This window comes from Nuphar pumila, chromosome 14, assembly GCF_984573655.1.
Source record: "Nuphar pumila chromosome 14, dmNupPumi1.hap1.1, whole genome shotgun sequence".
NCBI lineage: Eukaryota > Viridiplantae > Streptophyta > Magnoliopsida > Nymphaeales > Nymphaeaceae > Nuphar > Nuphar pumila.
Genome location: NC_143262.1, coordinates 23,252,150 through 23,268,797, shown reverse-complemented (window position 1 = coordinate 23,268,797; position 16,648 = coordinate 23,252,150). Strand labels below are relative to the sequence as shown.

The 16,648-nt window shown below is 36.2% G+C and overlaps 1 protein-coding gene and 1 pseudogene across 7 annotated transcripts in view; one reads left to right on the top strand and one right to left on the bottom strand.

The window, feature by feature from the left end:
• Positions 1–1,390, top strand: part of LOC149816628 (uncharacterized) — a 110,008-nt gene extending 108,618 nt beyond the window's left edge. For all 6 annotated transcript variants that reach the window (XM_089986792.1, XM_089986790.1, XM_089986794.1 and 3 more), the window contains one exon: positions 384–1,390. In XM_089986792.1, coding sequence (XP_089842918.1) covers positions 384–1,139 — 756 coding nt within the window. In that variant the 3' untranslated portion in view covers positions 1,140–1,390. The remainder of the gene's footprint in view (positions 1–383) is intronic.
• Positions 1,245–15,928, bottom strand: LOC149816627 (thioredoxin domain-containing protein PLP3B-like; annotated as a pseudogene). Its single transcript, XR_016427582.1, has 8 exons — positions 15,804–15,928; positions 4,539–4,613; positions 4,416–4,463; positions 4,176–4,316; positions 4,029–4,101; positions 3,897–3,958; positions 1,522–1,619; positions 1,245–1,453 (listed from the first exon to the last, which is right to left on the bottom strand). The product of XR_016427582.1 is annotated as a thioredoxin domain-containing protein PLP3B-like (transcript).
• Positions 15,929–16,648: the final 720 nt, after the last annotated feature.

Below are 16,648 nucleotides of genomic sequence, written 5' to 3'. Positions count from 1 at the left end.
TTCCTTTTACATTGACATGTTTTGGTGCACTTAGCATGTTGCTTATCAACTTTTGGAAAACTATGCTTGGTTTCTTCTCTCACTTGATCGATGTGGTCAACACTTGTTAAAACCGAAGTACTCAGAAAAACACTTATAAGGTAAGTCAATACTTGGTTTCATTAAAAGGTGTTTGTTTTCTGGAAATCATTTGCTTGTCCTAGCTTTAGGAGCTTCCTATTTTTTCCCATTTTTAGAAAGCTTTTTGTATGAGACAAGTCAGTATCAAGTCATTCAAATTTTCTTTCATAATTGTTCTTGCTATGCACCGTGGTTAACTTTTTTGACCTGTGCCTTAAATGTTTGCCCATTAAATTCTGAAATCATTTGTGTTGCCATGACAGGTTGCACATGCCCATTCAGACCAGGCGAGCAATATGAGGCAAAGACTTTGCAATGGCACCTCAGAAGGACAACCAATGGGAGTAGTTGCTGCAGAGGCTAGCCCTTCTCCAAATATGCCTGCTTTACATCAGAATGGTCGGCCAGCTTTGACGGAGGTTAAGTTGCCAATGAAAGAAACCAAGAAGATGGCAGCAGAAGTAGCTGCCGAGGTGGCAGCTAAGCTTGCTGCCTCTACCTCATCTGCCCAAATGCTGACTTCAGTACTTTCTTCGTTTGCTGCTGAGGAAGCAATGAATGCAGGTCTAAAAATCAGTAGTAGCCAACCTGGGGGTACCTTTCCAAATCTCTCACCTGCTAAACGAATGAAACTTCAAGAGCCTATGGTAAATTTTGATGGTGCTACTGTATTCCTCCCTTCACCACAACTAGTTATGCCAAATCTTCAGCAATACCCCATGACTATTCAGCAACCATCAACCTCTAATTTTCAAGGGCAGGTATTGGCTCAGCAACCTGCATACACATTGCCTCCACCTCAACAGTATTTGCAAGCTCAGGGTACCAGGATGATGAGCCTGCCATATAACTACCCAAGCAGCACGCCACCACCATTGCCACCACCACCACCATTGCCTCCTCACACAGTCTTGGCAAGACCTGCACCATTGGCACATCAGCCTAGCCCCCCAAGTTTCCAGCCTTTGCATCCCCCTGCTATGGGTTTCTACAGCCAAACCAACCAACATAACAGGTAGCTTAGGCCCTCGTTAGAGAATTTCCAGGTTGATACAGTTTTAGAGCCGAGGGAGAACCTTTGTAACATATCTTCGGAGGTAATATGGAATTAGGGAGTCAACATCTTGAGAGGAGAAAATTCGATACTTTTTGAATTTATATCATATTGTGTAATGTGCATGTGACAGTTCATCACAGAATTGCAGAGAACAGTTTGAAATGGCATCATTTCATCTTCAATCAGAGTCTGAATCGTTTGTTGATGATCTAACTGATCTGCCTTTGGAGTTCTGTTCATCGTTTTCATCATCATTGTCTTTCTTTTCAATTATTCCTGAAAAGAGATGACTTTAGTATGCACTACCTCTACATGTGCCTTAATCAAATAAAAATTATCTGTACCTTTCTTCATAAGAAGACGCACAAGCATTGAAGTTGTAAAATCATCCTTTCCACCGAGCTCTTGAAACCCAACGATTCTGTCCATGGCAATTCCATTTCTACAATATAAAAAATATAATATTTATTTCCATTTTATCTATGATATTTTTAAACCTGTCACAAAGATACAGATATTGCCCAACCCCCGAGTTCCATTTTTTTTAATAGGATGCAAGGAGATGGGCTTTTAATTTTTAATCAATAAAAATAATTTTTTGATATTTTTAATATATAAAACTATTTTTATTGAAATATTATTATTTTTTTTTAAAAACCATTAATATTTATTAAAATAATGCCCTTGTGTGTTAAAGTCGTGTTAACATGTCAGTGTGTCTGACTCGTCATGGGTGACACACTAAATGGTGTGTCACTATGACAAGGCTGGACAATGGGCAGGCGGCCTGTCCCAACTAGGGATGACAGTGGACAGGCGGAAAACAGGACTAAGGATGGAAAACATGAAACAGGGAATGAACCGGGGATGGAGATTAAAATCAAAACCCATGGGGGGATGGACTTACTCTTGCCCCCCTGCTCTGTCTCACCCCGCCCCGTTCCCGATCTTCATTAAAAAATTACTATTATAACCTTATATATTATAAAATTCTATATATATATATATATATATATATCATAAAACCCTTTCTCAAATTTTTTTCTCTCTCCTCCCTCTAACGAGCTCCTATTTCTCTCCTCCTTCCTCTAACGGTGAAAAGCAACACGAGCGGGACTCAAAAAGTGGGCCCCACCCTGCCTCGTCCCATTTGGACCGGGAATGGAGGGCATGAAACGGAGAATGAACTGAGGATGGAGGTTAAAATAAAAAATCCGTGCTGGGATGGAGGGCAAAATTTTGAGATGGGTCGGGGGTGGAGATTGTCCCCCACCCCCGACCTGGTCCACTGCCATCCCTAGGCCCAACCTGGTTAGTGGACATGCTTGACCACGTTTTTGATGGGCCAGGCCTGGTCAAGCCTGACCTATTGACCAATCGGGTCAGGCCAGGGTCTAATACAGAGCCCACAGCCCACCTGTTTGACCCAAGGGCTTAATTGGGTCAGGCCAGGCTGGGTTTCAAGTTATCCGCATTCATCTCCTTCAATGCATAGATTTTTAGTAAAATACAAAAAAAAAATCGAAACTCAAGATAAATACAATTTTGAAAATACATACTTGACCTTATTTGTGTTTGTGTATAGGGAATATATTTGCTACCAATGAAGGTAAGAAACTAATGAGCTAGAAATCATAGGGGTAAGTTGTGTCAACTCAATCTAACCACAGAGACTGTCCAGCATGGTTTGTTTGCTAAAGATCAAGCCTTGGATCGTATTTTTCTTAAGTAAAAATGTGATATTTTGAGTTATGAAATTTTGGCACATTGTAGACTGTTGATTTTTAGACCCCTTTAAAGACCTAATTACTTGTCATAACCACATGATTCAAAACAAGTTTTCTACTAAACAAACCATGTAGATCACATCCGTAACATTTGAAATACAAAAAGTTGAAATTTTTTGAAGAAAACTGTTATTTTCCTTACCTTCATTAGTAGCCAATATTTACCCATATATATATATATATATATATATGTATATATGTGTGTGTGTGTGTGTAAATATTAGCTACTAATGAAGGTCTTGTTTGGTAGGAACAGCTAGTGCAGGTCTCCTTGTGTTGGGACGTTGCAGGTTCAAAACCCAATGTTATAGGTGTATAACTGGTAGGGGTCTGCCTAACCCCAGCTTGCCTTTCAAAAAAAAAAAACTAATGAGGTAGAAATCATAGGTGCAAGTTGTATCGACTCAATCTAACCACATGTATTCAGCATGGTTTGTTTGCTAAGGATCAAGCCCTTGGATAGTGCTTTTCTGATGTAAAAATGTGGTCTTTTGAGTTATAAAATATTTGGCTGATTTTTTGACCCATTTAAAAACAAAATTACTTGTCCTAATCACATGATTCAAAACAAGTTTCTTACTAAACAAACCATGTAGATCACATTCATAACATTTGATCGATAAAAAATGAAAATTTTTATACCCACGGACCAGCCCGTTAGCCAGCGGGCTGGCCCGGCCTGATCTACTATCTTGTCAGGTTGGGTTTAAGCCTAGTTTGGGTCAGGGACTCAGGATTTCTTTCAAAAAACTAGGCCCAAGCCTGACCCGTTCGGGCTGGGCTATAGGCTACCCCGGGACCGCCCTACTATGACAGTGTAAAACCAAACAAAAAGAACAAATCTTTGAACCAATTACTCAAGCAACCCAAATCAATACTTTCTGAATCCTGATCATCTAAAACAGATATAAGCAACCATGTCCAGCTCTCACCTGAACAATATGATGCAAGGCAATGTCTTCACAGCAAGTTTGGCTACAAAGAAGGGTGCATTCTGCAAATAAGCATGTTCATAATGTAAAGTTTCTCTCAGAAGGAAGTGATAGAAGTCATTGTTTGCTAACCTCAGCATCAAGCTTAATGAACTTTGTATCAAAATGTCTCGGTGCAAGACATTTCAAATGCTTATCAACTATCCTGCAAACGCATAACAGATGAAACTCTAAGTTTGAACTCGTCAACTTCAAAATTGGATACTTGAACCTGGAAACTTGCAGCGATAAAACTCTCGGTGATAAAAGTGACATATTACTCTCTGTTTTAGTGACCTCACCCAAAAGCTCCCCTTCAGATATCTCCCTGTATTCCCCATGGCCCTGTCTTTGCAAAACTTGTCATCTCTCAGTTTCACTCTGCGGGAAATGTACCAGATGTAAAATGTTCAGAAGTGAATTATATTATACAAAACAAATAATGCATCCAATGTTTCTTGTTAGAAAAGAAATCTTTACCTTGAGAGCTGCAATCCTGTCGGCATGTAATTTTTCTAGCTCAGGATCCTGTGAATACAAATCAAGTCATTGATGATTCTTGGTTCATCAAAGATGGTATTAATGAAGGTTCTCTTTACTTACATCCATTAACTCATCCAAATCAACTTCTTGATCAGCTGCAGCAGCAGCCTGTGCCTTCTCTTGAGCTAGAAATTCCTGTCAGAAGAGCACAATTTAAATAAAATGCAGCATTTTGGTCTTGAAATTTAGTAAAAGATCATACAATTGTAGATGCAGTAAATAATTAATTATTGGTCCTTCTATTTATTCCCTTATGATGGTCAAAATCCGGTATAACCTCTGATAAGGCTGTGGCCGTTAGGATGGTGTCACCCTTAGTTAGGGCAGGGCAACATATCAATCCAGCCATCATATTCAAGCCAAAGGCCATTAAAAACAACATAGCATAAACATCTTCGGATAAGCTGAATTTTATCTTTGTTGGATGACATCATCCCAAAAGAGGCATGCCATGAAGGAAAAAGCTGAAAGTAGTCAAATGCGTTGTCAGAATACAACCAAATATGTCATCTGTTTTCAATGGTAACAGTTATACGTATCCTTGCCTATGATAGTTATTCTTACAATGATTTTACAATTAGCTTAACAACTCAAGTAGGCATAACCTAAAGGCGTGAATGAATTAGATCAACTTGCTAACTTTGGAAAACTATCAATCTTTTTGTGTTGCTATCAGTTACAGTTGGTAAGCCAAAATAATAATTCAAGGATGTTGTATCAGACATCTTCAAATACCTATTAAGAGAATCATGTCAGTTGCCTTTCATTAGCATACTAATTCACTAGATATCTGGCACTGGGAAATATAAAGGTTAGAACCATGCATGAGCACCAATTTCATGTCACCCCGTTCAACTCCACCATTTGGAACTTGAAATTATCATGTTGAACACTGAGTTGTATAATTCAACATTTAAAGCCAACACTGACAAAAGAAACCCTGTCATCAATAGGTGCTGACGGCAGCTTTCTCATTAGAGATTATGTTTTGTGTTGATCATAACATTGTCATCAAGATTTGTAATGATTAAACCAATTTCTTAAAGAGTCCATGTGAAAAAAAAAACTTTTATGTTGATCCCCATTTCATAGCCTGCATGTTCTATCTATAGTTAACTTAATCATCTATTTTTAGTCCTCTTCCAAACAGACAATCTGGTTTGGTTAATCCCTTTTAATGTCCTTTATCCGATTCAAAATTTGACTTCTAACAGAACACTTCTTCCTCCGAACACCAACTGCAGCCCATCATGCATTTTGATTAGTTGCCACCACTGAGCCACCTTGATCTTAACAGTATGATACAATGTTGTAAGTATCGTGCAATACGATGCGGTATAATACATATCGTTATTATGTATTCTAACAATACGATACACACTTGTATAGCGATACAAGTTGTATCACATCCATATCGGGTGTATCGTATGATACACCCCTTGTATCGTACCGTATCATACGATACACTTCAAGCACACTTAAAAAGGGCCGAATCGTTTTTTTTACTTTGGGCTTTAAAGACCTTACTAGGGTCGATTTCTTCATTTGTGTAGAGGCCATTAGAGGGAAACCCACGCACCCATAGGAGACTTGAGAGCATTTTGTGGTTCGATTCTTGTGCAAGGAAGAGGCCTTTGTGGTTTTATGGTGCAAGAGTGCATTTTCACTCAAAGAAGTGAGATAAGGTAAAAAGTCTACGTTTTTTTGCCTCATTTGTGTATTATTGAAGTTGAAAGAGAGTAAGCTCCTTTCTTTTTTGATACTTTTAGAAGATATTACTTTACTTTTAGTTTTTTTACCCTTAATCTCATTTTTTGTGCCCTTAAAACTCAAAATTTATCCTTAAGTGTGTTATTAAACATTGTTTTACATCTTTGTAGTGATTAGATTTAGTAATTTGTGCTCTAGGAGGTCGATGGAGGGTATAAGTTTTGCAGGATGCCTTTCAAAAGATCCGCCATTAAAATATTGTACATTGGTTGACTTAGATATGTTTTAAAGAAATAGTGAAGTGTAACTTTTGTGGTTTCATAATGCATGGAAGATTGTATAGATTTAAATGACATATTGTGGGGCACAGAAACTCCATCATGAAATTATGTATACATCGCATTCCTACTAATATTCGTGTTGAGCTTCTTACTAGTCTTATAGAGGATAAAAAAAAACACGAGTATGTGCAACATTTATGGGAGAAAAATTGCCAGAGGTGGTCCCTAATTCAGAAGATGAAGATGACCCATCATCATCTCAAGCCACTGAACGATGCAATAAACGAAAGAAATCATTAAGTTGAAGTTTGATATTGAAGATGACTTTTTTATATAAACATATGTTTTTGAACTCTATCTTTTATGCCTTTCTCCTTAGCATGGCATTCTGTAACTAAAAAATATAACTTTAACTTTTGTAATGAGTTATGAAAACCTTTTGGCTTTTGAATGTATCATTATTTTGTCTTAACCGATTATATTTGTGGTGATTAGATGTGTAGTTGTTAAAATGTTTAATGACATATCTATGTTTAGTTAATCTTATTACATAAATATAGTGGTCTTATATTCTATGATTTTTTTGTTTTTTTAGATTTTTAAAAATAAATTTAGTGAATTTTACAATTTTTTAAGATACGATATGATACGTATCTTACTTTGGACCCGACCGATATGGATTACCAGTGTTAAAAACATACCTCAAGGCGCAAAAAGTGTGCCTAGCCTTAAAGTGAAGGCCTTTTTGCCTTGAGGCGCAAGCCTGAGGCGCACTTGCCCTGAGGCATACGCCTCATACGCTATGAGGTGTGCGCCTCAGGGTAAGGCACGCCTCAAGCATGAGGTGTGCGCCTCATGTTTAACGAGTTAAATGGGGGTCAAAGCCCCATTTGACTCAATTTTAAGGCTAAATAGCCCAAAGTCTCCCTCCTGCTCTCTCGGTCTTCCTGCGTCTCTAGCAAAGAAGAAGAAGGTACGCTTCTCTCTCAACCTCCTCTGTTTCTCTCTCTTCTGTCTCTCGATCTCCCTGCGCCTCTCTCTCTCTCTCTTTGTCTATCTTTCTCTCTCTCCTCTTTCGCTCGTCTCTCTTTGTTTGTATATCTCTCTCTCTCATCCCTCTCTATGTCTGTGTCTCCCTCTCTTTCGTCTCTCTTTCCCTCCTCTCTCTCTTTGTTTGTCCTCTCTCCTGTTTCTCTCATCTCATGCTCTTTGTCTTTGTCGAGTATTGTATTTCTCTCTCTCTCTCGTCTTGTTTCTATCTCTTTCCATTCTTTTTTGTTTTTGAAAGGCAAGCTGGGGTTAGTCAGACCCCTACCAGTTATACAATTATACCATTGGGTTTTAACCTGCAACATCCCAACACAAGGTGACGTTCACTAGCTGCTCCTACCAAACAAGTCGAGCTCCTATTGGTTTTTTTGGCTGCTTTCTAAACATATCCATGATTCCCTTTGATTTTTGTTTATATTTGAATTTATTTGGTTTTATTTGAATATCAAAATAATGTTATTTTTCATTGTTTAATGTACAATCAACATGGATAGGGAGTCATCCTTTGATGCAACTGCATTTAGATCTCAATTTTTTCTTGAAATTCAATGTAATATATGTTGAATATGAATTTGAATTCATTGGATTAGATAAAGCATTGGCTCAATTTTTTTAGGGGCACCATGTGAATCTTTGAGTTTCTTATACTTACGTAGATCAAGTTGTTGCATTAATGTTACTTTTACATGTTAATCTCATATTTTTTCGGTATTTATTTCTTGTCGGTTGTTGCTTCATCAATAAAGCATTTTTTTATTTATTTATAATTTTAGATATTTTTTATAGTTTTTTTTTTAAGTTTTCAAAAAAAAATTGAGGCTTACGCTTTAGGCCTCGAGGCTTACGCCTCGCCTCAGTGTTTGGTGGAGCGCCTTGCTTCGCCTCAACTCTTTTCACAACATTGCGGGTTACGATACGTTACTTACAACCTTGGTATGATAATTGTGCCCACCAACACTTGTATTTAAATTTTCCTTTCACCAACGTGTGCACACCCCATTCCACGGCAACAACACCATGATTTAAAATTTCCCGGCCTCATTAACCTCAACCAAACCTTAGAACCTCTTAAAAAATCATGTGACACCAAGAAACACTTATTTCATTCCCCATCTGATGGGATGTTAACTAAATTCCTGTTTATTTACAAATTCTTCGTACTTCCCCATGTTGGAACCCCTTTTCAAGCATTCTGGTTTCATCCTCAACACATAGCTTGACATCAATCACCTCTCAACACGTAAGACAAGCGGGTATGAAACTCCAAACCGAGCACTTTCGAAACGTTTTCTGCAAACTCAACTCTAGTCCATAGACTAGCGTCATTGAAATTGGCTATCTCCAAACCCATAAGTGAAAGAAACCATAACAAAATGGTCCCTGATATGCATGCAACATGAGTTTGATGATTGACACCATAAAACCAAGATAACTTTAGAGAGCCCCCTGGCATGTTTATCACAAAATCCCAGCATTTATTAATCAATCCCACTTTAGTCTCAACTACTTCAAATATGTTGAGTTTGCCTTCATGCAATAGATTCACAGAAAAGAGTTGTCAATGCTCATCATTGAGGCCGCAGATGTTCCACAAGCCAATTCCCATGAGGAACTAACAGTGTGATTCCCCTAAACCTACTTCTATGCTCTAGCCAATCCTTCAAAGAAATTCCCCAATTACCTCTTGTGTTCCTACATTTGATGCACCCCTATTAATGTTAGCCACCATCTCTATGAACTTTAGTTCCAAGTTCTTGATAGACTCAAAATAAATTTCCACCCCGAGCAGATGAAGAGAATGATAAATGAGCAAATCACAACCCTTCCTCCCTCCCCTAGGCATCCAAGACTGTTGGTGCATCCTCAAGAGAGTACATTTTCTTCACACAAATCATGCTCTTCCTAAAAACGCTTTCCAATTATCCAAGGCTTCCCTTTTCCATCAACTCTCTTAATGAAAACTTCCTCAAAACAGTACACTTCTATGGACATGTCTGTTACAAAATGGTATGGATCCCAATGCACTCCGAAATGTGTCCCATGAGCCAAAAATATAATGTAGTTAAACACGCATTTAAAAATAAACAATTTCATTAAGTATGAAATTCAAATAATACAAAAGAAATGAAAAATTACAAAAGAGCCTCACTACAACACTCAAAACCTAGAAAACTACCCGTTACTCTCTCACAAATACAAAGACACCCACCAACTCTTTATATAGAGAATAAGAAGGAGAAGAGGGATTAAAAGGAGAGATAAATGAACCAATCTAGCCATTGAACTAGGTCCAATGGCTAGATTGACTGGCTGTTGAACCTAGTCCAACGGATAGATTAGCAGTCCAACAGCCAGCCATCCACAAGTCAACCAATAGTTGACTTGGGTATAATATATATATATATATATATATATACATATACAATATGTATATGTATATACATATCTTAACACCCCCCTCAAACTTACGGTGACTCACCGTAAATTTATAATTACAAAAAAATCTCATTACATAAGATTTCAACATGTTCTTCATAATACAAATTCTTGAAGGGGCTTCTAGAGCTTCTTTGATATGCACAAACTGTCTTTATAATTATCAATGCCTCCAATATTTTGAAAACCTATAAAGAGAGCAAAACAAGAGCAATCTAATAAGAAATAACTATATATTATGAAGAGAGGATGGCCAAGCACACAAACATACAATATTTAAAAGATATTTAATAAGTCAAATTAACAATTTTCAAAATCATTTAAAGTAAAAATTAATTTCGAAAAATTTCAAACACGATAGTCATTTATCACTTTCATCATTCGTGAAAATCATGCACACATTCTTCTATCATAAAAAGCATATTAATGTATAACAATCATAGATTTTCATCATTATTAATACTATGAAGAAATAACTCAATAACAAATCATCTTTACATAGTGGAAGATATAAATAAGCATGGATAAATTAGAAACAATATTTAAACCAACAACTAATGCATATATGAATGAACCATGCAATAATTTAGAACCAATGAAGAAGTCACATATGGACTAATAACAATAAACAATCTTTCAAGAACACATGCTTGAAAATAACAGAAAAAAGAGATCCCAGTGATGATCCACACAAATACAATAGAAGTGCCCAAGCACCAGTTTTACCAAAAAGTAATACAAAGTGAGATCAATCTCAAGAGCAATTAAATGCACACAATAGCCACTATGGGCATACTAATGAAATGCTTAGAAAAACATGTAATAGAGTATGCGAAATTACAAAAACAAAATGCAAAAGCACATACCAGTCTAAGAATGAACAATACAAAACGCCAACGAAGGGCAACACAAACAAGTAAAAAATATATTCTTTATTGATTATATGCTTGAAAAGTATACACTTATGCAAATTATGCAAGACAATCAACAATCATGGAATAACTCATGCAACTAAAGCATAATGCAAAATACATTAACATATTTCAACAACCATTTCTCATAAAAGAGCAAATGAGTTTAGAAAAAACTATGAAGAGATTAAAAAATCTTATTACATCATAATGAATGAATTTCATAAATTAAAACACTAGTTTGACCACCACAAGCAATCACCTCATTAGACCTTCAATCCTCAAAAATTAAGTGTATTAGCGACTAGAACAAGAGCATAATCTCAATGCCACTTATGGGCTAAAAACACATACAAAAGTGTGAATAAATATCTCTTGTCTACTTGTAATGACACTAAAAATGAGTATATCAGCTACTAAACAATAGCATGATCTTAATGTCACTTATGGGTTAAACAAATACACAAAATTGTGAATAAACATCTTTTGTCTACATATAATGACACTCAACATGAGTGTATCAACTACTAAAACAAGAGTATAATCACAATGTCGCTTATGGGCTAAACAAACACACAAACATGTGAGTAACCATCTCTTGTCTACATATAATGACACTTAACATGAGTATATCAGCTACTATAACAAGAGCATAATCACAATGCCACTTATGGGCTAAACATGCACACAAAAACTGTAAACAAACATCTCTTGTCTACATATAATGACACTTAGATAAGAGGCATAACAAAGAGAAGACACTCAAGGTAAGAAAGCTTGTAATGGAAACACACTAATGTTATTAATAAGAATATCAATTTTGACAATCTTTCGAAACACCATGGTTTCAAAAATAGATTGCCATCACAGATAAACAGAGTTACAAGCATCCATAATAACAATGGTCATACAACAAATGAGTGATACAACACACTCAGATCCAGAGATCAAACAACTGTCAGTTAGAGCCAAAGCATAAGTTGACAATCTAATCTGACATAAAATGAAGTGGACACAACTTACCCCACCAAACATTTCTAAACAACGAAAGCATATATGGATCCAGAGGCCAATCAACTATAAATCAGATCCAAGACTGGTGTCAACACGACACTCATAAACTTTGATAATTGCAAATTGATTAGATGATTTGAGGTGCACACATAACTCACCTCAACAACATCAATAATGAGTTCAGAGGCCAATCAACCATCAATCAGACCCAAGACAAGTGACAACACATCACTCATAACTCTTGAGACCCAAGACAAGTGACAACACGTCACTCATAAACCTTGAGAATCTAGATTGATAGGATGACATGGGGTGCACACATAACTCACCTCAATGGCTAACCCTGACTCAACAACAAGGCCAAGAGAGATAATGCATCATATATAAAATTTTGTGATGAACAAAAACAATGTCATAAGAAGATAATAAATACTCACGAAAATCAATTTTAACCGATTTGAAAAAATAAGTTTCAAATCAAATCTAGTAAAGTTAGATGAAAACCTTATTATAAGAATTAGTGCAATTAGATACACAATCAATATGTCAATCGATGCAATCACATGCAATGCAACATAGGATGTCTTATGACAATTTTTACAAAATTAAATAAGTAAATAAACAAATAAGCATGCAAATTATGATGCTTGAGAATCTTTAAAAAGATCATAAGTCCATTACTCAATAAACAAGTGCACAAAGGCATATCTTATACAACAGATCCAATAAATCTCACTAAATAGACAAGAATAACATATCTAATCTTTAGATCTAAATCTACTATGAGGCAACTGAAGGCAACACATAGAGATTCCAAAAGAGCTAAGTGCACAATCACACAAATACAAAACCACTAGTGGGCGAGATACAAAAAGCCAACTAAGAGCTATGCAAAAACATAAAAATGTTGACATTGTTTATAAAATGTTCGCAAAGAGCCATAGAGATTTTAGTAACATACATAACTATGAACCCACATATGATCATATTAAAAAAGATATTTTTCTCACAATGCAATGAATATACAATCTCCAAGATGCATGATGTAAGATATCAATACACAAAAAAGAAACCACTAAGATAAGTACAAAAAAAGGTTTGAGTATATGATAACAAGTCATGCTTATGCTATTTAATAAAGACTATTTGAGGTATATACATAAAGATGCCTTAATCCAACACAAGCCATTTGAAAATAGTTTTACTTAATAGAACAATATCACTCAAACATACATGAAATAACACATTCACATGATAATAGAAAGACCTTACGAGAACATAGAAAACACGTTTATATTAAAAAAGGATCACACAATACATCTTTTTAATCTTTATGCTTGATCACATTACAAAAAAAAAAGAAATCCAAAAGATAGTCCACACACACGTTAAGAGACATTCAAAAATGAAATTTAGTATTTTGCAAAAGCATGAAACACATAAGATTTTAAGAAACCGCATATTTTGCAAAGTATAATTTTTCACTACACATATCACATATTTCAAAAACATTTTATTTTATCATAACCCTTTTATAAACACTTACCATATATATGAAAATAGAAAAGCCAAAGATACATACTGGAATACAAAATTCGTAAATCCATACCATCCATTAATATGAATCTTTCTCAAGACCTTAATGTCTCGCTCTGATACCATGTCACAAAATGGTACAGATCTCAATGCACTCCAAAATGTGTCTCATGAGTCAAGAATACAATGTAGTTAAACACACATTCACAATGAAAATATCCATAGAACACAATACTTAAAAATAAACAATTTCATTAAGTATGAAATTCAAATAATACAAATGAAATGAAAAATTACAAAAGAGCCTCACTGCAACACTCAAACACTCAAAACCTAGAAAACTACCCATCACTCTCTCACAAATACAAAGGCACACACCCACCCTTTATATAGAAAATAAGAGAGAAAAGAGAGGGATTAAAAGGAGAGATAGGGGAACCAATCTAGTTGTTGGACCTAGTCCAACGGCTAGATTGACTAGTTGTTGGACTTAGTCCACCAGCAGTCCAACAACCAGCCATCCCCAAGTCAACCAATAGTTGACTTGGGTATAACATATATACATGTATACATATGTATGTATATTATATATATATATATATATATGTATATACGTATATACATATATAATATTATATACATATCTTAACAATGTCATACTCCAAAATCATCCACTTAATATGCTGAATTTTTGCAGTTTGTTCTGCCATCCCATGTTCCTCTCCCATGAGTACCATTATATAGCTTGATATCCAATCTCCATAATGAAATGAAGTGGTTAATGAGATCAATGAATATCTATGGGAGGATGACAAAGAAGCCTTCAACTTAAAACATGCCTCTCCACAAAATACATTTTGTCTTGGGCGCGTCATCACATTAGTTCTTGATATAAACTTAATAATCAGGTCAGATGTTGTTCCAGATCTGGAACTAGTCTCTAGTCCTAATCTAGATCCAGTCTCCACATCCATTGTATTGGGCCAATTCAGTTTTTTAAGTCCAAACATTCTTTTGTTCCCTAAAAAGGTCAAAAACACAGGTTTAGCAAAAAAAAGAAAGATCAAAGAACCTTCCTTTCTAGCCAAACAAAGCCCAACCATCAAGCATAGATCCCGTCACTATTGAGAAAACATTGGCTGGGGTCTGTGCCACCAACCAAGCTCCTTGTATCAACAGGGCAGCTTGTTTTGCTATCCTCCCCAGAAATAGATGCACAACCAAAATGGGTTTAGGAAAGATAATACCTCACCACCGATCACCCACACAAGCTAGGATGTCCCAGACTTTATCTAGTATCAAATTTTAGCGTTTGAATATTTTAGAAATCACTTTCGTCCATTCTACAGCCGTTGGATGATCTCCCTTATCCTTCACACAATCTACCGATTGAACAAGAAATGGAGGGGGGAGCTGAGAGAAAACCCGATATACTGATCAATTGACTCTGTCCAACATATGTTTGATTGCATCCATGAAGTGGCATGGGGTGTCAAGCATAATGGGCACAGGACAATCATGATAGGTAAACTGTCCGTGGGGCATAGCTGATCAACAACCTTGAAAATTCAGGCAGGGGATGGCCACGGAATTTTGGTGATTTGATCTGTTATTAGGCCTCTCATGTCTCATTATCAGCCGAACAATATCTTCCCCATCCATTATAGAAGACATTCAATATCTCATGTTGATTTATACTTCATCTTCATTGTAAATGATAAGAACACTATCTTAATGGAAAAGCATAGTGCTATCATCAAGGTTGGGTGTGGCAAGTAACCACGGCCATGTTTATGAACAACCGATGAGTCCTAGGCCTTGCAGCATCTACATCTAACCTGTCATCACAGCAACAACCCTTTCTAACAATGGCAAAAACAATAACAACAATGACATCATCATCATCATCACCATCAATCATGATGGTTGGAATGGTATCCTGACCTTTTAGTTATTTTATAAAGAAAACTATAGAAAGAAAAAAGTTCACTGCAGCAAAACGTGATAGATGGGATAGTAGTAACATGGCACCATCTTATTCAACTTGTTCGAGTTAAAATCCCACCATGAAATATGCCACAACTCGTGTATGAAAAGGCAAAAAGAGAGGAAACAATTAAGCAGATGTTGACCAAAAACAAGCAATGTAAAAACTGATGTTTACTCTACATTGAGAATCAGAGAATATCGATAATAGGAATTGTATGCTTCCATGATTTCTCATCTATGAATCGGCATCTCACCAATATCTCATTTTGGCATTTTATGAAGACAAATGGATCCAAATGAAGATTTTTTAAGAAAAAAACCTCAACAAAATTAGAGGGACAACAGCATCAAGAAAATTGGATGAGAGGAGAGGAGGAAATGGTGAAAAGAAAGAAAACCTTTTGGTAGTCGCGAGCTGCTGCTGCCATTACATTTCCGAGAGCCAAACCAGACAACGTTGATCCAACCGAATCGGGATCCATCTTTTCTTCTTCTTCCTCTTCTCCTTCTTCTACTTTGTTTCTTGCCCTTTCAGATGAAACAGCCCCAAACAATGCACTCAGCGGGTCTCACTCTGGACCTGGTGGGTCCGGACCCGGATCTGACTCTAAGGTTCTGCTGCCTCTGTCGGTGTGATTTAACCGAGTTGCCCACATAAGTAGGATATGTGTGAAACAGATCGGGTCTAGTCGGACCTCCAATACGGATCCGACTATGATTTCCAAATATAGGCCATGATTTAGGGGTGTGTTTAAATCCATCCGATCTCAGATCTTAGGTTCTTGAGATATGAGGATCTCAAATTCACGGGTTGAACCTAGATGGGTCCAAATAAGGATTGACTTTAAGGTGCTAGTACTGAGTCGAGACTCGGGTCCAATTGGACACACCATAAGAAAAACCATACTCAGCTCCTATAAAAACTACATGAACCAAATTCTGCCTATATTTGATAAAAATAATATCTTTTTACCTTTTTTCACATTGAGATATCATTGATTTTAATCATAACTCAGGTCAGACCTTTGGATCCAATGCAGCGTGACTCGAATTAAGTACTAATTCAGATAATGTTGTTTCAGATCTTTATTTCGAATCTGGTACTTTATGTTATGTGAACTGAAAAAAGGATCCATTTTGATATTTAAATTGAGTTAAATTTGTACTTAGATTCAAACTAGGTCAATGTCTTTAGCAAATTTCTTGATTAACTCTAATGTATTTGACATTTCCAAGTTTCGTA